At 39.5% G+C, this 21,731-nt stretch overlaps 1 protein-coding gene across 1 annotated transcript in view; it reads right to left on the bottom strand.

Annotated features, from left to right (window-relative positions):
* Cubn (cubilin) overlaps positions 1 to 21,731 on the bottom strand; it is a 203,715-nt gene that overhangs the window by 32,396 nt on the left and 149,588 nt on the right. The window contains 10 exon segments of the mRNA XM_038333897.1: positions 662 to 788; positions 2,856 to 3,056; positions 5,867 to 6,016; positions 7,935 to 8,091; positions 11,454 to 11,641; positions 12,650 to 12,875; positions 13,406 to 13,527; positions 15,259 to 15,408; positions 17,927 to 18,133; positions 19,316 to 19,487. Of these exon segments, the coding sequence (XP_038189825.1) occupies positions 662 to 788; positions 2,856 to 3,056; positions 5,867 to 6,016; positions 7,935 to 8,091; positions 11,454 to 11,641; positions 12,650 to 12,875; positions 13,406 to 13,527; positions 15,259 to 15,408; positions 17,927 to 18,133; positions 19,316 to 19,487 (1,700 nt within the window).

Below are 21,731 nucleotides of genomic sequence, written 5' to 3'. Positions count from 1 at the left end.
ACTTACTAGTGTTGTAATATATCACATTAAGCAACAGCTTGGAGTTGCTTTGATTCACAAATAAAAACAAATTTTATGGGATAAAGTTTATCTTTAAGAGACAAAAGGCAGTAGAATTACTCAGGACATGGCTTTGGGAGGACACCAGACACGGAGCCAAATTTTCACTCTTTATTTAAATATGTGCTACTTTGGGGAAGCTGTGTGACCTTTTTAAGACACACATATAAGTATGCTTGCGTATTTATCATGATGGTTTTAACAGCACAATAAAACATCTGAGGAAAGAGTTGAGCAAAGCTTCTTGTGTATATATAATAAATGTTGAACAAATAGCAACAATTTTTCCTAGTCCTTTGTACCCTCTTTGATGTTAAGGAGTGCTTTTCAGTTGACAACCATTATAGGAAGCTATGCCAAACTGTTAAGAAATTACAAGTAGTGTTTTACCTGGCCAAGCTCCCTTTTTAACCCCAGTCCCCTCTGGATTAGGCAGAGGACCAGAGGACTACCTTGTAGGCTTTCCTGCCATATGGGATCCCTCTGCCTTTCTTCAGATTCCAGCAAAGCCACTATGAGAACTCATATGCCCCATCAGTAAGGTAGCTTTTCTGTGAGCAAAGGCGAAAGGATTTTCTCAAGGCAAATCTGTCTCACATACCTAAGCAGAATCACTTTGTTGCTGCTAACGCCAATGCTGTAAACACAGTAGACGTTGTTGGGGTATCTGGAGTAGAAGGAAGGACTGCTAATGACCCCGTAGGATTTATTGTAGGTCCCACCACAAGCTGAAATAGAAGACAAGCAAATGAACAGATAATAATCATTACTTATTACATAGGCAAATCTTTTGGGGGAGGGAATAGTCTAAGCTATTGTTTGCTACCCCCTAAAAGAGTTCTTATTAATTTCAGGTGACCTTAACTTCCTCCATTGTGTTTAAAAATAATTTTGAATTTCCAAGACAGGAGAGAAATGTAGAAGAACATTTAAAACATTTGGAAGGGAATAAGTCTAAGTAAAACGAAAACAAAAAACAGAATTAAAGCAACAAGAAAGACTATTTTATATGTTGGGATATCTGTCCCTTCACTCTAAATGACAGATTGACAGAGAGATGGTGTGGCAACTGGATTCTCAAATAAGGCAGGCAGACCCCCAGGTGAGCTTCATTCATAGGGGAAGACTGCAATGTAGAAATCCAAATGAACACAGATTCAGGGCCTCTGTGTTGGGGATAAAATGTTATAGGTGAAATGCTAGAAGTCAACTACCTCTGTGGGTCAAATGCCTAACTCTTAGGGTCTACAGATTTGTATTTAGTTTGAAATTAGGAAAGCTTATTGATGCCCAAATTTGTGTTGTCTTCAATAAGCATGATGATATTTGGCCCACTCTCTAACTCCAGCCGTTAACAGCCCATAGCCCTTTGTTATACCCAGCAGTCAACAATGCAGTCACAGCAAAATATAATGACGTACCATTATAACTAATAAGGCTAATAAGGCATTGTTTTTACATGGATTGTATCCAGCCAGGTTCAGATGTTCCCACCTAATGATGGTATTTCCATGAGCATGCTTATTTGTTTTAGAATTCTAAAATTACATGAAGTTTCTTTATTTTGATGATGTTTCTATGGTTACCAATGAACACACTCCACAAACATATCACCAAGATTAGATACAATTTGTGGCTTGTTATTTAAGGATTTTTTGTTTATTTGGTCTGGCTTCAACTCTACCCATTTGCAGGGCAAATTCTTTTCTGTGCCAAAAGTCTTCATACATTCTGACCTCTGGATATAGCAGCCATAAATTAAATGTCATATGGGTAGCAACTGCTTTATTTCACTCAATGTCAATTACGTGATCTCTGGAAGCTTATCAGTGACTGAACAACTTCTCCACACACTACCAAGGTTTGAAGTCATTAGCAGCAACATTCTTTAAGTGATACTTTAAGGGGGATTGAACTGTGCTCACTGTACTTTAGGAAAACAAGGAGTACATGAGCAGAAGAAGAATATGTGTGTGTGTGTGTGTGTGTGTGTGTGTGTGTGTGTGTGTCAGTGTCTTAATTCTCCAAAGTAGTAGTTAAGAATAAAACAAATCTTCTTCTTCATCCAAGGCCATGAGAGAATACGTGTTTTATTAGATTGATGCAATCAGGCATAGCAAACATCAGAGATCATCCTTTCTAGCTGCTGACGTCAGCTGCTGAGAGCAAGCTATGAGACTCTTTTCATGTGTAAATCATGTTCTCTGTAGATGGGCAAATTGCGTTATTTGACGATAAACTACCTTATTTCTTCCTATTAGTCATTCATGTGGTCAAGCAAAGACAAAACAAACCCAGGAACAGTTTTGTGTGCTGGTTTTACTGAATGACCGTGTAAGATAAGATAATGCTACAAAATAATCTCAATTATTTTCAGAGGGTAATTTTAGCTAAAATTCAGGAGAAGTGTCTATTATATATATAGATATATATATAATCTAATATATATTAATTTATGCATATACATGTGTGTGTACTTGTATGTATGTGCATTACATGTAAATAGTGCCCACAGAGACCAGAAGAGGGTATTGTGAGCTGCTGTGTGAGTATAGGGAGCCAAACCTAAGTCTTTGAAAGAGCAGTAAGTGCTTTTAGCTACAGAGCCATCTCTACAGTCCCTAATGGTTTATTTTTAAAGGAAAATATCACCTTTTATATCATGTACCTAATTGATAATTTTTTGCATTAATGTCTCTGAATCTTTAATTTGATGACATAGGATGAATCATAAAATCTTCTTATGTGAATAACAGCAGAAAATGATTCCAAACAATAAGAGTATGGTTACTCACAGGTGATTCTGTAGGAAATCTTGAACCCAAAGTCTGTGGCATATGCATTGGAATAGAAGTTGAGTGACACCGGGCCAGCCACGGTGAGGGGATCCAGGGCTTCAGAACCACACAGAGTCACAAGAGGAGTGGAAGAGAGGTTGTGGCCTTTGATGATGTGCAAGCCATCATGATCACAGTTCCCAGTGATGGCTGAGCGATCTACACAGAACAGAGAATGACCAACATCAGAACAGAAATGCTGTAGACAAGCGATGCTATAAACAGGCAAAATACCACAGTTCTGTAACTGATCCAGAAATTACAACCAAATTTAAGAGGTGGTTTCCTATATTAATATGTAACTTCATTTCTAGATGAAATAATAGTTGTCTAAGAGACAAACATGGACAGAAAAGAGAAAGCAGGCAGAACTCTATAATAAATAAACTGAGTTGTTACTCAGAATTTCAGAATTTCCTTCCTCTACAGAACCATTCTTTTTACCTAGGAATCATAAACCAGAGGCAACTTGCCTCCAAGGGGAAATGGGATATCTGAAGACTTTTTTTTTTTTTTTTTTTTTTTTTTTTTTTTTTTTTTTTTTGCTGCCACATTGGAGAATGAGATAGAGGCCAGGGAAGCTGTTAAGCAGGCTTTAACACACCTGGGACCATTCCCATACTCTGAGCCTTTCTGTCACAAAAAAGAAAAAAGCAAATAACAAAAACAAAATCCCCCCCCCACAAATCATGCAGCCCAGAATGTCAACAGTGGTTCTCTTGAGAGAGACTTAGAGAGACTTCACACAGAGAAGTAAAGAGAGGCCATGAGCAGAACCTGAGAAATTCCTCGATGTTTCCTGACAGCCCTTTCCAATAAGTCACACAACCATCCATTTTAAAGCTTTGAAGATTATAAATTTGCATCAACATTGTCTTCTAATTTAACGCAAAGGAGGCTCAACCCAACAACCTTACTGTTTATCTACCAACAGCCCTTTCCCTAAAGTTGGGAAATGAGCAGAGACGTGCATGTTCTTAGGAACCTTCCCACAATGGAATCAGAACGTGGGAGGTGAAGATCACTGAACCTAGGTGAAAGGAAGTCCCATGGTGCTCATTCATGAAAGCAGAGCAGACCCAAACTCACTCACTCATTCAGTATCAATTGAGTGCCTATTAGGGCTCACAGAATTGCTTCTCTCCCTGGATAGTTTTCAATGGATGTCTAGTTGTAGGTGTGTATGTTTACATGCATGTATGTATAATATAAAAGTAAATGAATAAATTAAAAGTTATGCACTTGGACTGACAGCATAGACCTGTAGTCCCAGCTACTTGCGAGTCTGAGGCATATTGCAAGTTTGAGGCCAACCAAGTCTATAGAGCAAGTTCATGGCCAGCTTGAGTTGATTAGCCAAACTCCATCTCAAAACAAAAAGGGAAAATAGGCTTGGAGACTTAGCTCAGTGGTAGATTACTTGCCAAACTTGGTGTATATCCCTCAGTTCAATCCTCTGTGCTTGGGAAAAAAATAGAGGCTATATAAAACATAACAGGCTCCAGATGCATTTTTCTTTAAGCAATTTTATGTGATGCTTGTGTCTTTAAAGTTACTATATTTTTTTTCAGTTCTGGATGAAATACATAAAATGGTACTTTTGTTTATTAAAAACCAGAAGAAAGTTAGGCCTACAACTGCAGCTTCTCTGCAGACTGAGTCCGGAGTTATAGGCCTGCTTGATCTACATAAGAATTCAAGACCAGCTTGGGCAGCCTAGTGAGACCTAGTTTACAATAAAAACTTTTTTTTTTTTTTTTTTTTTTTTTTTTTGGTTTTTCGAGACAGGGTTTCTCTGCAGCTTTTTTTTAGAGCCTGTCCTGGAACTAGCTCTTGTAGACCAGGCTGGCCTCGAACTCACAGAGATCCGCCTGCCTCTGCCTCCCGAGTGCTGGGATTAAAGGCGTGCGCCACCACCGCCCGGCCAATAAAAACTTTTTATTACAATAAAAATTAATGGGTGTGGTTTTAGCTTAGTTTAGGGTGCTTGCTGCTCCTGCCCAAAGTTCAGTCCGCAGTGTGAAGATGAAAATGATTTTCTGTTTGCAATTTTATTTGCATTTGCATTACAGTTGAGAACATGTTTATTACTGTCTTCAAATAGTCATTTTAGACTACTGTGTATATATCTTTCTCATTAATAGCTTAATTATTTTGTTTCCTTGAAATAAATTGAATCTTTGGCTATTATCAAAAGATAAGAGATAAGTTACGGTGAATATGTGGGTATTTAAACTGGTGTAACCATTATGGAAAAAATGGCCCTCAAAAAATTAAAAATAGACCAAAACTATTCAGCAGCTCCACTCTTGGGCATATGCCCAGAGGAAATGAAGTCAGTGTGGTAAAGACCAATCTATCTTTCCACGTTTGTTGGAGAATTATTCATAATAGCCAAGACATGAAATCAACTCAGATTCTTTGCCTGATGAATAAAGAGAATGACATACATAGACAGACAGCTGAATGAGCACAACGGAATACTACTCTGTCTTTTTGAAGAAGGAAATACTGTAGTTTGTGGCATTATGAATAAATTTCAAGGCATTATGCTGATTGAAAAAACCATACACAGGAAAAACAAATAGCACACAATCTCATTTCTCTGTGAAATCTAAAACAGCCGAACTTGTCGAGGAGAACAGTGGTTACTATATGCTAGGGTGAGGAGATGTTCATCAAAGATCACAATACTTAACTCTACTTTTGTAAAATGAATAAATTCAGAAAATCTTCTGTACAACATGTGGAGTATAATTAATAATGATGTATTATTTAGCTGAATATTGCTAAGAGAATAAATTCTAGATGTTCTCACAATCAAAAAATTGTATGTTAGTAAATACTTTAGCAAACTTAACATTGCCATGCTGCAAGCTGTGCCTTTATCAAAGCCCTATAGCAGCACCACTGATACATAATTTTAATCAGTTAAAAATTAATCAAGTTTTGGGAAAGAATAAACATACCTTCTAAACGGAAGGACACAAAGGTCAGGATGATCAGAGACCCAGGTTCAACATCTATGAAGTAGGTGCAGTTCATGTTATTCTCATATGGCTTTGGGAAGTTTGGAGAGACGATGTCACCGCTGGAGCTATTGAACCTACGTCCACATCCTACCCAAGAATAAAAAGCCATCATCAGGAGATTCATTATCATCTATAGCAACTACTTCATAGAGAGAAAGATGTAAGTTTGCCATCTCATGAAGCCTCTACAGAAAATTTCTTGAGATACTCTTAATGGAGGAAGAACACCAAAAAAAATGACTCTTTGATTTATAAGTCAATATGTGAGCAAAACAAGAACTTACTAGAGTATCATGAGGAATTTTAGATGTTAAATAAGTACATATTTTGCCACACAATACACTTCAGGTCTCGCAATATTTATAAGAAGATAAATGACCAAAGATTAAATATAAATATGGTTCATATAAAGAAACAAACCATATAAAAATGAGTTGCAGGCTTGGGGAAATGAATCTGTCTGTACACTGTTTGCCTTGCAAGCATGAGGACCTGAGCTCAGTATTAGAATCCAGGAGAAAACAAAGCCAGACTTCATGGTGCACCCTCGGGACTCCAGCTGCGGGGAGAGGGAGTGAGGAAGACCCCTGGGGCTTGGCTGAGCAGCCAGTCCAGCCTATGAAGTGAGTTGCAGGCCAATACAAGATTCTCCATCAACAATAGAAAACAAAAAAGGAGGGCAGGCACCTGAAGAGTACCCAGGGTTGTTCTCTGGCTCCATTATGCACTCACTTATACACAGATACACCTGCACACACGTGCACAAGCACATACATGCACACACATGCAGTGTGATTTATCTCACAGTATTACTTTATATTTTATTTGAAAGGTATTATATTAATCACCTAAAGAGCTGATAGTGTTTTCTAAATGTCCTCATTAGAAAACTATTACTTCCTTACTTTTAAATCTAATCATAAGAACAATGATAATTGCTTTTAAAAACTTATTTAATATACTAGTCATGATATTTATCAGACTGTTGCAGCAAATACAGAAGGCAGGGGCAGTAGTGCACAGCTGTACTCCCAGCTATGCTGGAAGCAGAGGCAGGAGTGTTAGTCCAAGGCAAGCCTGTGCTGCAGTGAAGCTTCATTCAGGACTGCCTTAGGCTACTTAGACACTGAGTTCAAACTTAAAGTGTGGAGGAAAGGGCTGAGAATGTAGTTCTAAAGTAGCACTTTTCTGGTGTATAAAATCCCTTAGGTTCAGCTGCACTGTTGCAGAGGCTAATACCTCTGCGTTACTAAGGCAGCATTTATTTTCATATACTTCTAGCTAATGTATGCCACCCTTAGACTGGTAAATTATGACAGTGTATGTATCCTTTCACACTGAATGACTCTCTCTCTCTCTCTCTCTCTCTCTCTCTCTCTCTCTCTCTCTCTCTCTCTCTTTTACACACACACACACACACACACACACACACACAAGCCATCTGAACACCCAGGCTAGATCAGAAGTTGGCCATCATTACTCCCTTATCCGTCAACTTTATTCTTTTATTCACATCTGAAATATCTGTTTACTGCATTATTATTTCCAATTCTTTCTCCCAAGCTTTTCCCTGAACAATGCTTTGTAAATAGTGGCCCCGTGATTTAATTCAGCCAGATACACAGGCCACAGCATCTAGATCTGGAAACGGCTACAGTTCCCACTAACCTAATTTGTGCTCAGCTGTCAGAGTCGTAAAACCTTCTGGATCATACTCAGATGACCTGCATTTGAATTCAGCTCCAATAGCACTCTATTTTTCCCCCAAACTGGTTTCAAACTCCAGTTCGTCCTGCCTTTGCCTTTTCTGGAACATAGGCACATACAGCCGTGGCTGAATCACACTGACTTTTGAAGGAGGCTGTTCCTGCAGAATTAGGTGGCTCACTCATGGTTCTTCCTGGGATTATTATCAGGACAATCTTGATGGGGCTGTCACACTGTTCCCCAAGTCTATCTGAGGCACCTGCTCTTCCTCAACAGCTTAGATTCCAGTGCTACTTACGGCTTACGAAGGACGCAGAGAAGCCCTGGCCTGGCATATCCTCAGACTGGAAGACAGCAGCGAATATGTTTCCTGACGTGACAATGGGACTGGGAGCCACGTCTCCACAGCTTGTGGCTAACAGGGTATCGTTGGTCTCCGAGGTTCCTCCCCAGACCTGATGGGGTCAAAAACATGACTTAGTGTGCACAGTTTTCACCTGCCAATATTTTAACAGCTTTAGGCTTGAATATAATTATATTCAATTCTATAGAGAAAGAAAAAACCATAAGACTAAACCACATGCAAATCTGGAATATTTTCTTTTGAGAATGGTTTCAAATCTGCTTTTTAAGTGTTCTATTTTATCCTGGTTGCTCTAAGGAGGTTGTGCTTGGTTTTTATAGAGCTGGACAGTGAGGACTTCTTCTGATTGGTCTACGTTAGGTAACCCTGCCTTCTACGTGGGCATTCAAGAAGGAAGTGACTAGAGAAAATGAGCCAAAGATGCTGTGCAGTCTAAATCTCTCTATAGCAGCTGCAGGAAGACACTGACCTCTCTTAATTCCACTCTAGCTGGTACTAGTGATTTGTATTGCCACTTTTGATTTTTGTCAGCCTTGCAAAATATTTATCAGTTTTCTTGATTTTCTGCTGTTTTTTTATTGCCAAATTCATTAATTTCTATTTTTATCATTATTTTCTTGATTATTGGCTTTGACTTTATTTTAAAAATGTACATTCTTACACTGTAAGAATGGCCAAGATCAAAAACACCGATGACAACTTATGCTGGAGAGGAGGTGGAGTAAAGAAAACACTCCTGCATTGCTGATGGGAGTGCAAACTGGTACAGCCCCTTTGGATATCAGTATGGCAATTTTTCAGAAAATTAGGAAACTGCCTTCCTCAAGACCCAGCAATACCACTTTTGGGTATATACCCAAAGGATGCTCAGTCGTAACATGAGGACATGTGCTCAACTATGTTCATAGCAGCATTGTTTGACATAGCCAGGACCTGGAAACAACCTATATGCCCCACGACCAAAGAATAGATGAGGAAAATGTGGTACATTTACACAATGGAGTACTACACAGCAGAAAAAATAATGACATCTTGAAATTTGCAGGCAAATGGATGGATCTAGAAAACATCATATTGGGTGAGGTAACCCAGACACAGAAAGACAAATATCATATGTATTTACTCATAAGTGGCTTTTAGACATAAAGCAAAGAAAACCAGCCTACAATTCACAATCCTAGAGAACCTAGACAGCAATGAGGACCCTAAGAGAGACATACATGGATCTAATCTACATGGGAAGTAGAAAAAGATAAGATCTCTTGAATAAACTGGGAGCATAGAGACCATGGGAGAGGGCTGAAGGGTAGAGGAGAAGAAGGGAGGGGAGCAGAGAAAAACATATAGCTCAATAAGACCAAGAAAAAAAAGTACATGGAGTCTGTAGTATTATCAATTTACTTTTAAACAATTTTTTTTTTGCCATAATCTATATAATGATTGGTTTTATTTTCTTTGATTTGCTTTCATGTTTTTAACCCATGTGTATTTGACTCAGGGGTATTTGAAGGTGTTTGATGTAAGCGTATTTTGTCATACAGTGTACTTTGTCTTTGTTAAAATCCTCTCTGAATTTTGAGTCTTGGTCAATGACAGTTACAAAAGCCCTTTGTCTACCTCCCTTATACAACTTTTACACAGTCGACATGTTCCAGTCTCTTAAGTGTGTTACTGTAAGGGATCCAGGCCCCAGCAGCCAAGCCCATTCCCATACAGAGGAGCATTTGTAGCCCAGGCACCAGGAGTCTCTCTTTCACGAGCCCCCAGCTGGAGGCCTTCATGGGCACCTTTGCTAAGATTCCTTGTGAGGGGAAGGGAAAAGCTCAAAATGTTTCCCTCCACTTTAACTCAGCACTCAGAATTGTCTGTTTTTGTTTGGGGCTCACACAGCTGTGGATCAGTTTTCTCTCTATGCCCACCCCTTGACCGCTTCCACGTGCTTATCAAAAAGAATGAGGGGAGGAGTCCACACTGCTGCCCTTTTCACCTCTTGATTATGCTGTTTCAGGAAACAATTAAAGACTTGATTTCTGGGCTCACTCTGGCTGGTTGTTTTCGCTGAGTGCTCACTCTGATGTGTGCAAGGCCGACTCTCTTTCTACTATAGCTTTGCAGCTTGAGTTTATACCGTCAGAGAAAATATTCCCCGCCGTTTAGTTCTTTCATTTGTTGAGGTTTCATAACTTTCCATCTCAGTATGTGGTCTATCCTGGTAAGTTACAAAGACATCCAAAATGTGGATGCTATTGCGAATGTATGGTTTCTTTTACGTCTGTCAATTGTAACCTACTGCTTCACAGTCTCAGAGCTCCCTTGCATCCCGGTGCATTGTCTAGCTGTTGCCCCATGAGCTACTGAGAGTCAGGTGTTGAAATCTTAGCCCAACTGAAGAGCTATCTACATAGCTCTATCAAGTTTTGCTCTCATGTTTGTGGCTTTTATTATTTCAAGAAAGAACATTCAGTCTCCTTTTGTATTCCTGGTAGACTGTTTTATTCTCATAAGATATCTCTTTCCTACAGCAATATTTTTCAAGCTGTGGATTTCATTTTAGCAGGTGTTAATGTGGCCATTACTGCTTTTTTCAAAAATTAATATTTCCATGATCTGTCATTTTATATCCTCCTCTTTCAACCTATTTGTATGGTTGGATTTGAAGTGAGTTTGTTTCCTCCTGCATGATGTTTTAATTCCAATAATCTGTCTGTTTTAATTGCTGTAACTAAGTTGCTGAAAACACACAGACACATTGTGCCTCCTTGATCCACTGTGTAATTTTTCTTGATGTCCTTAAACTCCCTATGCAGCCAAGAATGGACTTGACACCCTGATGCTTCTGCCTCTACCTCTTGAATGCTAGGTTTACAAGTACGTAAAAGCTGCTTTCGAGGAAAGCCTCCTATCCAACTTCCTGCTCACCATCAGTTTTTTGCTCAGGTCTCTCGTGATTGTTTTCCTGTATGTACTCTTGATGTCTGGAACAAAGGTTGTCACTGACTATTTCAATCTCCTGTCATTCTTAGAGCATATATTAAATTTTCCTTGTGATGAGACCATATCCTGCTTATACTATACTTCATTTTAGGAAAGAAAGACAAAAATAGGAAGAAAGAGGGAGAGAAAAATCAAGGGGGAGAGAAGAAAGGAAAAAAGGAATAAGGGGAGAAAAAAATGAAACAGGAAAGGACAAACCATCCATCAATGCTCATGACAATTTCAGAAGGTCAGAGAAAATCTCCTCAATTATTCACTGTGCCCGATCAGAAGATGGGAGACTACAGGAAGCATGGTCTTGGTGGTTCACATCTTGTGTGCTAACAGTCGGGGTCTCTTGCTTTCACATCTAAACAGTTCAAGCAGTAAAGCTGTATTCTTTTCACATCGAGAAATGACCGAGTCCTCTGCAGCCAAAATGCTTACATTCACAAAACCAGTTAAACAAACGGCACCAACCTTCACAAAGCTGTTCAGACACTGGCTGTCACTGCTAGGGATTCGGAAATTGCTGTCAAAGCTAATCTCCCAGTGTTTGCTTTCATGCGTGATGGCTGTCCAAGAGCATCTGCTGTTCGTGGGGAATGGCTGAGGCCAATGAGGAGATTTGATCGTACCATTATCTGAATGGAATGTTCCACCACAACCTGGAAATTTTCCATTTAAAAAAATCAATCTTCAAGATAAAATATCAAATTTAGAAAGCAGAGATGGCTAGAGAATATTTCTAAATGTGAGATTATAACTAATCTCTTCTTGTGTGTGACTCATCTTTGGGGCAGGGACGAAGCAGGAGCCATAGATGTGAAGTATGTTAAAGGGAGGGCTGTCACTGCTTCTGTACACACACACAGCCCAGTTGAGGTCACTTGACCTGAGTCTTGTACACTGTAGCAAATAGACCACCACTCTATCTCCAAACAAGTCATCTTTTTCTATGTTGCCGTGTAGCAGGTAGATAGGTAGCCAGGCCACATTCACTCTGTGTTTTCTTACCACTCACAGATGTGAATACAGCTGTGCAATCACTCATAATTTTAGTTTACTACAGTGAACAAAAGAAAAGGGTTTTTGAACTAGGGAAAGTGCTCCTACTGAGTAACCTGACTCGTTCATATTGAAACTGATTGATTGTTCTGAATAAATCATAAGAATATTAAGAAAAAACTACAATTATTTTTCATAACCTTAAAACACACACCTAAGAGATAACAAAGAAAAGTAAGAATTCAGAACAGAGTGAAGTTATATAAAGGGGAATGGCCTGAATCTTTTGCTTTTGAGCCTGTGGTTCATCTGTAATTCCCTGAGGTGTAAGCTCGGTCTTAGCTCTTTGAAAAGTCTGCCTGTTAGTTGAGAGTGAGACTATTTATCTCTTGTTATCCCCTGGACAATATGTATATAGCAACTATATACATTGCATTTATGTTGTATTATGAATTAGACATAATCTGGAGATAATGTTTTCTGGAGGACACTCATACCCTAGACACAAGTACTGCATCATTTTGCTGGAGAAACTTTAGCACTTCTAGATTTGTTTGAGTGGAGTCCTGGAGCCCATCCCCCATCAGTACTAAGGAATGATTATGCTTTAAATTAGTCATGAAAAGTAAATGGTAAGTATAGAAAGGGGTTTTTGTTGTTTATTTTACCTAATGTGCTTGTATTCCATGTAGCATAAAATCCACGACTTTGCCCTAGATGGTTTGTGTTAAAAGTCACCAGAAGTTTGTTGGAACCAGACTGTACTGGCCCTGGGATTGACCACCCACAGTACCGTCCTATGATGGGTGATTCAGGGTAGCCACCATTTCTGACAGTAACCGAGTCCGCAGTGCAAGTTGGGTCCATCTCAAGATGAAAGTCACTAAATGTGAGCTACAGAAGACAAAAGACGCGATGAGTCACCCTGAGCTGTAGGAGTTCATCTCCCTCCAGGCAGACAAGGTTCTACAAATATTTTCATTTTGTCATAATTCACATTGCTTTGTATTTCTGATTCTTAGATTATTTTTTCCTCTACACTGTTTTCCTTATTAAAAGTTCTCTTGTGAATTTAGAAAAAGTGTATTTTTCTTTTTCATGAAGTAGAGTTATTTGAGAGAACTCCAGAAACTTGTTAGGCTGGAATGACAGTTCATGTCAATACTGAATTCGCCTCTTTCCCGGAGGCTGAATAAGCTTCTACAAACACCTTCTCCTAATTTGAGAAATGATAACAGTCTTCATTAATTGTAGACTAGTAGATAGCAATATCTGTACTCTAAACAAAGAATTTTATAGAGAATTTTATCTGATTATAAATTCAAAACCTACCCTAACCATTTATTTATACACACACACACACACACACACACACACACACACACACACTTCCATGGTCCATTAGCCCAGCTATAAGAACTCACAGTGATGATGTGCCCTTCTGGGGCTTCCAATAGCCATGAACATTGGGTCCATCTACCATAAACATTTGGATAGTTAGGACTTGAGATCACTCCACTCTGACCTGTCTGTATTCCACCACAATCTGAAATGAAATTTGTAAACCTCTAAATAAGAGAGAAGAAAACATTCACATAGCCGAAACAATACTTAATGATAACCATCTTACTTTCTGGTAAGAAATATAATCAGCCAATCAAGCAATAAAAACCTGAACCAGAGTAAAGTTAGGATGGAAGAATTGAAACAAATTAATCAAACCCCTAATAGTAGTCACCAAACAGAATTCCATAGTACAGACAGCCTCAACTTAGCAGAAAATAGAGGGTGGTGTTCATTGTAAATGAGAGTAGTTAGCCACCGTATATAGATAACAATGTACTGGAGACAAATGAGAAGACATTGCCTTTCCTGAGAACACCAGACCATAGACATATGGGTGACAATCACTTAGGTTTCAAAGAACAGATTATTGTAGCAGGTTAAAAAGATGCTTGGTCTATGACATCATATGATCTGCCATTCAACATAAACAACACTGCTTGTTTGTCTGACTCTTCTTTCAATGGGATGAAAAATAATGAAGGGATAAAAATTTTTGCACGAGTAGATTATGTTTGAGCTTTTTTCCTCCTTCAACCATGCAGTTGGTTGCTGTGGAACAGTCTTTCTGCACGTCGTGACGATGTGTTTTTGTCAAGGCACCTTCTGATGACATTAATAAAGAGCTGAATGGCCATTAGCTAGGAAGAAAGAGGCGAGGCGGAACTTCTGGGGACAGAGAGCTCTGGGAAGAAGAAAGGGGGGAAGTTGCCAACCAGATGTTGAGAAAGCAGGCTAGGCAGTACAGAGTAAAGGTAACCAAGTCACATAAAAGAACATAGATTAAAAGATACGGATTAATTTACATTAAGAGCTAATGGCACAAGCCTAAGATAAAGCCAGGTATTCATAATTAATAAGAGGTCTCCATGTTGTTTTTTGTGAGCTGGTGGCCCAAAGAATAATCTGTCTTCATTTGGTTATAACACAACAAACAGTACATGAAACTATAGCAAAACATACGTTGCTTTAGTCAAACTCAACAGAAAGAAGAGTGGGATTCTAAAATCTGTCAACAAGCACACTCAAACGTAGAGGAGCAATGCCAAACAGAAAGTGTGGCAGATTGAGAGGATTATAAGAAAGACGTGGTCTTAGGGTAGGGATTAAGGTTCTGGAGACAAGGCAGGAAAAGGAAGTAAGACTTCCTGTTTCACAAAAGGAAGCATTGTCACAAGTTTGAAAGGATTGCCAAGCCAGTGAAAGGAAGCAGAAAAAAACCTCTGGTAACCAAGACAAGCAGTCTTATTGCCCACCGTGGACGGAAATTCTACACAAAAGTTCTGAATGCCACACATGCAGGTCTAACACAAATTACTAGAAATATGCAGTAATCTGAATAAAACAATCTATGACCATATAGGATTTATCCTCAAATGTAAGACTGCTTTACAAAAGAAAACATGTCCATGTAAATTGGGGACCAATTACATATAAAACCAAGCCATATAAAACAAAGCAAAAAGACTACAGTTTGAAGAAAACACAATTGTCTACACAGAGAAACCGAGAGAATCAAAGAATTAAAACCATAAAACTACAGTAGGGTCTCTGAAATAAAGGTAGGTATATAAAAACCATAAAGTTCTTTTCCTGGTATCCAGTAACAACTGGTTAAAAACTTAACCTGAAACATTTCATTGAAATTATCAGTGAAACTATTATGAGCTAAACATGAATTTATACAGCTGTATGGGGTATCTATCAGGCTTACCGGTAAAGTTGTATTGTATGTGGAATCCAGTATATTCTACACGCTCGTTGGTGACAAAGTGGATCCACACCTGAGGGTAGGGGATAACCAAAGGTACCGCTGGTGCCGACAAGCTGCAAAACTTCTCTATCAGGGGCCCATCAGCATCACCTGATCAAGATAGTATGCCAAGAGACATTACTCACAGGGTTTCGGACAAATATCTTTAATTAATAGAAACAATACAATCAACAAAAAGTACTCCTTCATACATCTCAAACCGGGTACAGTAGCAGACATTTCAAAGGAAATCCTCTACTGTCTTTATCAACACACACAAAAGGGTTCTCTGACACACGGGGTGTGGCGATGCCTGGACCATTGGTGCCAGCTTATTCCAATTTACGTCTTCAAAATCACTTTCACGTATCTAAACAGAAATGCAATCAACTTCACAGCCCTTTAGCTGTGTGCTGTGTATGGGAGGAAGGAAGATAACGCCAATCCTGATAACAAATACGCTCTTAGGATAAAGGTGATGATTGCCTAAACTTCTCAAGACTCTCCGCTGCATTTGGTCATCGAAAATGAGCAGAACATTCAGCACTCAGGCCAAGAACTGCCAGGGTTAAGCTGAACAAGTCTCATGAAGATTGCTTTTCACAGAAACCTGATTAACATTTAGAGAGCACCTGGCAAGTGCGCATTTATCCGCTCCCTATTTATTCTGTCAGATGAACATCACTGACCTTATAAATCAATGGAATAGAGTATTTCTACTGTCTGTAAATCAGGGGGAATGAAGAGAAGATTGAATTTCACTGGCAGAAATTGATTATATAGCTGTTCCCCTTTATTCTGCAAATGCCCTGGCAACAGGTTGAGGTAGTGAGTGTTTATCAGCGTTTCTTGGAAGGCATTCCCAAATGATGACTTCCATGTTTATACCAGTGTGCCTCAGAGAGCTGGGATGATTCTCTTGGATGAATGCCCAGTCTGCCACCCAAGATTATACCAAAGCCCTTCACAAAATCTGTTTTCTGTGCTCTCAAAAGAGGCCATCAGTGACTGGGCAGGTCTTCTCAATTTTGGCCATGATGCAGGGTTGCTGTTATGTATCTCACCACTACATTATTTTATGTAAGACTGGAAAGAAATTATCTTTAAATCATAGATATGTGATGGAGGAGAGTTATCTGTCTATGTTACTTTCATTGGTTAATTAATAAAGAAAACTGCCTTGGCCCTTTAAGAGAACAGAAAATTAGGTAGGCGGAGTAGACAGAACAGAATGCTGAGTAGCAGGAGTGGGGAGATGCTTCAGTCGCCATAGTGAGTCTCCATGCTTCTCCTCTCCGAGACGGACGCAGGTTAAGATCTCTCCTGGTAAGCTACACCTCGTGGTGCTACACAGATTACTAAATATGGGTTAAAGGAAGATGTGAGAATTAGCCAATAAGAGGCTGAATCTAATGGGCCAGGCAGTGTTTAAAAGAACACAGTTTCCATGTAATTATTTCGGGTGTAAAGCTAGCCAGCGGCCGGGTGGTGGGACGCAGCCCCGCCGCTCGGCCGCTGGCTAGCTTTACACCCGAAATAATTTGCTCGCTCCTTCTACAGATATGGAACACATTCTTTAACCCATTTGATTTCTTAAATTTTACTTTATATGTGTCAAATTGCTACTCAGTCTAACAACAACACTACACTATTATAACCACCACATATTATTTTATAATGTTGTTTTCTGCATAGACACAACTGCTTCTTAATTGCTGTTTAATATCATGTGTGTAGCTACATTAAGATTGTTACTCTTCTCTCTAACTTTCCCTATTTCTCCACCACCCAAAGGTTTAAGACAGAACTTTGCAGAACAGCTTCCTCCCCTAAAAGAAAAGGTGTTAAAATAACACAATGATAATAATAATAATACATATAACATATACATTATATTATATATTATAATAATTGATACTAAAATATAAGGTAGCTACCACTGATTATTATAGTAGTCCACTTTCAGCTTTCTTTTCTTTAACATTGGGGATTAAGAAGAACACAGCCAACATTTGACAGCACAGAGCACCTGTAACCTTATTTTCCTCCTCTGTCTACTTCTTTTCTTAATGGGAAGCAAGTGTCAGTGTGACGGTAGAGGCACCCTCATTAGATCATCTACACCTGAAGCCTAAAATTCTCAAGAGATGTGCGGTTCATCAACTATGCTTTGAGCCTTTCCTATCAGGAAACAAACGAAGGATAAAAGCTTCTATGGGCTGCTCCACATTGGTACAGTGTGGAAGGTTTTTAAACTTCTAAGACAAAAAAAAAAAAAAAAAGGAATTGAACAACCTCATTGTGGATCCCGCAAGTTTAGGAAACTCTGCCAACGTGAGCAGAGAAAGCGTGGTTCCCAGCCCCAGTGGAGCACGCTGACAGGACAGAGCCTGGTCAGGACCCATGTGGGTGAGCCTCCCACACAGGAGACCTCAGACAGAAACTCTCATTGCTAAGGTCCCACTGCCTTCACAGTTCTTGGGTCCCATTTCCCATCTGGGAACACAGGAGTTCGGCTTTGCACCGACAAGGGACTTTTGTAACTCGAGTGCTAAGATAGTAGCTGTTGTTGTCTCCAGGAACAGGAAGAACATACAGATAAATGAGAAAATACGTTCTTTGAACTCACCCACTCGAAACTCGAGGACATCAAATGCACAGTCCTGGTGACTCTCAAGGGAAAGTCTCACAAAATGGATGGTAAGGGATGAATTTTCCCGATTTGGATTGCTGAGAGTCCATTCACAGTCTAGGTTGCTTGCATAGTCACGGATTCCGTTATAGCCAGGAGAAGTAAAGTTTCCACTAGAGCTACTCAGAAGAGGTCCACCACACACTAAGGCAAAGAAGGCACAGAGAGAGTAATAAGATCCATGCTGCAATGAACGATTCCAACAATCAAGACCCAGTGAGTGGAATAACAAAGACTGCATCACTTTGCTTCTCTAGATGTGGTCAGGCTTGTAGGCAAAAAGCATGCCAACTGCAGGAGGGATGCCTATGGGTCCATGAAGGAAGCATGCCAACTGCAGGAGGGATGCCTATGGGTCCATGAAGGAAGCATGCCAACTGCAGGAGGGATGCCTATGGGTCCATGAAGGAAGCATGCCAACTGCAGGAGGGATGCCTATGGGTCCGTGAAGGAAGGATGCACGATGCATAGTTCCTATATTTCCCTTCTGGAATGGAGAAGATGGCTGTGATTTGGCTGTGTATCAATATCTTCAAGATTATACATATTATTCATTCACTATTTAACTTAGAGAAAGACACAAACTACTGCTAGGTCCTAGTGGCTTTTGATGAACAATTTTCTATTTGATCCAGTAATTTATTTGCATCAATAGATAATATAACACCAGAGTGCCAACAAACCCACTCTTTATTGATGGTAAGGAATGATTCTTAAACCAATAAAATAGAAACAATTTTTTAAAGATGTATTTACTTCCATTCTTCCTAAAATACAAAACCCTTGGATAATGGCAGCAGATATAAAATAAGAGAGTATTTATAATCCGGGCCACATGTTGCTTAATTTTGGGATAATCTATATTAAATGCAACCCAGGCTATTATTTTCACTGAACATACATGTATAAGTAGGTGAACAGAAAGCAATAATATGTATTCAGTTGCCTGGAATTAATTACTCTGTTGTACTGTTACCTAGGAAGTAGGTGTTTCTTGAATATAAAATAATAAATCAGACACTGTCAGTTCAGATTTAATCCTAGCAGTGGTATTACATGGAATCATGCTAGGAAGTAATCCAATAAAATTTTGTTGTAAAAATTTCAAAATTCAGGGTTTTCCCCCCTGAAACTACAATGGTTGCTTCCTCCACCCCCAAACAGGTTTTCTGTTCACTCATATCTGTTGCTCCTGTGCTGAAGAATGCAGGTGTACTTTTGACCACTGTAGAGAAAACAGAAGGCTTGGTTGCTTGGGGCAGTGTTTGTGGAGGCACTGAGTGAGTCTGACCGAGAGGAGGAAACGTTTGCAGCACCCTATATCACCTGCATCTTCGCTGGAGGTGTAGGAAGCAGTGAATCCTCCGTACGGCCGGGATCCATCAGTGAAAAATATGACCTTCATTGTGTTCCCAGTAGACTGGAACTCATTGGTTACATTCACACGGCTGCACAGTTTCTGTAGCTGGGGTGAGTTACCTCTAATGCCATTGAACACCTGTTAGAGAAAATAGTTTGACTTGTAGCTATGTTGCCCGTGTTACTGCATAGCCCTCAGGAGATCACTGTCTCCTGCTCTACCTGTAAAGTAAACGTGCCACCGTGCTTTCTTTATAGTTCACAGAGTTTACTGACATGCCGTTTTCCTAATCGGGCCTTGGAAGCTCTAACACACTAAATGAAAGGTTAGCTTTAGGTGATTTCAAGTGCAGGATCATTCATTTTCTCTAAATAACTTGAAAAGTACCTTTAGATGATTTTTCTTTATTGCTTTTAATTAGGTGTACTTGTGAGAATCTGGGCATGCCTATGTGCTTGTGAGCACAGGTGCTCGCAGAGGCCAGAAGGCCAGGGCCTTGGATTTGCCCAGAGCTGGAGTTACTGATGGTTGTGATGGTGCAGAGTGTGTGCCTGGAACTGAACTCCAGTCCTCTGCAAGCCTGGTTTACATTCTTAACCCCTCAGTCCCTTAAAAAGCAATTTAAAAAATAAATCGATCTCTGTGTAAATATAATGGCTCTTTCTGATTATTTATGGATTCAAAGCTTTAATATTCTTTGTCATTTGACTTAACCATTTTTTTTAGTTTTTAATTTTGAGATTATAATATAGCAACCAATTGGTGTGCTCTTATTCTTTTGACTTTTAAAAACTGTATTTTTTTTTCGAGACAGGGTTTCCCTGTAGTTTCTAGAGTAAAAACTGTATTTTTACTGGTATCGAAATACAATTAGTAACTATGTCTGCACAAAGTCTTGTGAACACTTTCCAGAGTTCAGAAATGTTTCTAAAGATATAATTAGCAATTTACTCGTTGATGGATATTCTTAATCTTTAAAAGGATTTGAAAGGCTCACAATTAGAAACATCAGCTTAAAAGCTTTGAGGAAGTAGGACACGTTCTTCGCCAAGGGATGCAAGCTTTTCCAGTTACTGTAATTAGTGACTGACAGTAGCTCTTTGGAGGTTTCTGGTTTAAAAGGCCTTCCAGCTACAAGACCAGAGGAGATGTTTCCATCATTTCTTGTGTAGTTACAAAGCCAGATTCTGCTAATTGCCTACTCATGTTATCTTATCTGATTATTACCATGCCCCCCCTCTCTCTCGGGCATGGACTAGGACTCCATTTTCCAAAGGCAGACAGTAGAGTACAGAGATTTGTAGTTTGTCAAAATTCCAAGAACTAGAAATGTTTGAATTTGGGTTCAAATTTCAATATCAAACTACAAAGCAAAGCAACGAAAGACAATACCTGTTTCATGCTACTCTGAACAGGAATGGATCATGTGTTCTCAGAATCAAAAGAACTTAGAACCAGCTACAAGGCTGATGGGACACGAAGGCAATGATCAATGGTCTTTGTTGCCTCTTTATGTGTCTGACCCTGGCAAAGAACTAGAGTGATCGGAATGTGTGCAGTCATCCAATTCGTATATGAACTTCTTTATCCACTTAGAAGCCACCAGAGTGTGAGCTCCTGTCTTATCCTCTGACGGCTTTTGTAGTCAGAAACTGCAAGCCTCAGTGGACATAAAGAGGGAGCAGGCACATGACAGTCAAAACAAGATATGAGCTGTTATGAGCAGGAAAAAAAATTGGGCATTGGTCTCATGACCCCCACACACTGTGTGGGTGCACACCCCTTTCATTTCCTTCATGTGAATCATCAGATTGGTTGCTGGATTTGGAAGAGCATCAAGTTCAGTCCAGCTGGGTGTGGTATTCAATGAGCACAGTATGCTTGAAGCTCTCCCTGCCACTGGTAGATCTTAAGTTTTCTGTCCATGTTGGATAAATATTCAAGTACATAGAGGGTGGGCAAAGGCAATTCAAACACTTGTTTGGAATAAAAGGGGAAGAGTAAACACCAACACATAAACATATTTTAAAGAAACAGAATTTGGACATCCTCCTACAGAAATGAATTCCCAAAGTGGTTCCTGCATGGAGTTCCTTCCTCCCATAAGAAAAGGTCTGAAGCCGTGCTATTTGCAGCGCACGGCACTAATTGCATGTCAAGGACTGTATTAGTTACTTCCACAAAGTCCAGTTACCAGGCTCAAGTACGTGTGCCGAGCTGCCAATCAGCTTTTGCACATTTCTTAAATATGAATGAAATTCAAGCAGGTCTCTGGGGAAACATCTAATATGAAGCACAGAGACCAATATAAATGGAGATGGAACCTGAAGGAAACAATATGAAATTACACAGAGGCAGCATGAAACTTCGAATTATGCATTC

The sequence above is a fragment of the Arvicola amphibius genome, chromosome 6 (genome assembly GCF_903992535.2).
Source record: "Arvicola amphibius chromosome 6, mArvAmp1.2, whole genome shotgun sequence".
In the NCBI taxonomy this organism is placed as follows: domain Eukaryota; kingdom Metazoa; phylum Chordata; class Mammalia; order Rodentia; family Cricetidae; genus Arvicola; species Arvicola amphibius.
This window is presented reverse-complemented; position numbering and strand designations above follow the sequence as displayed.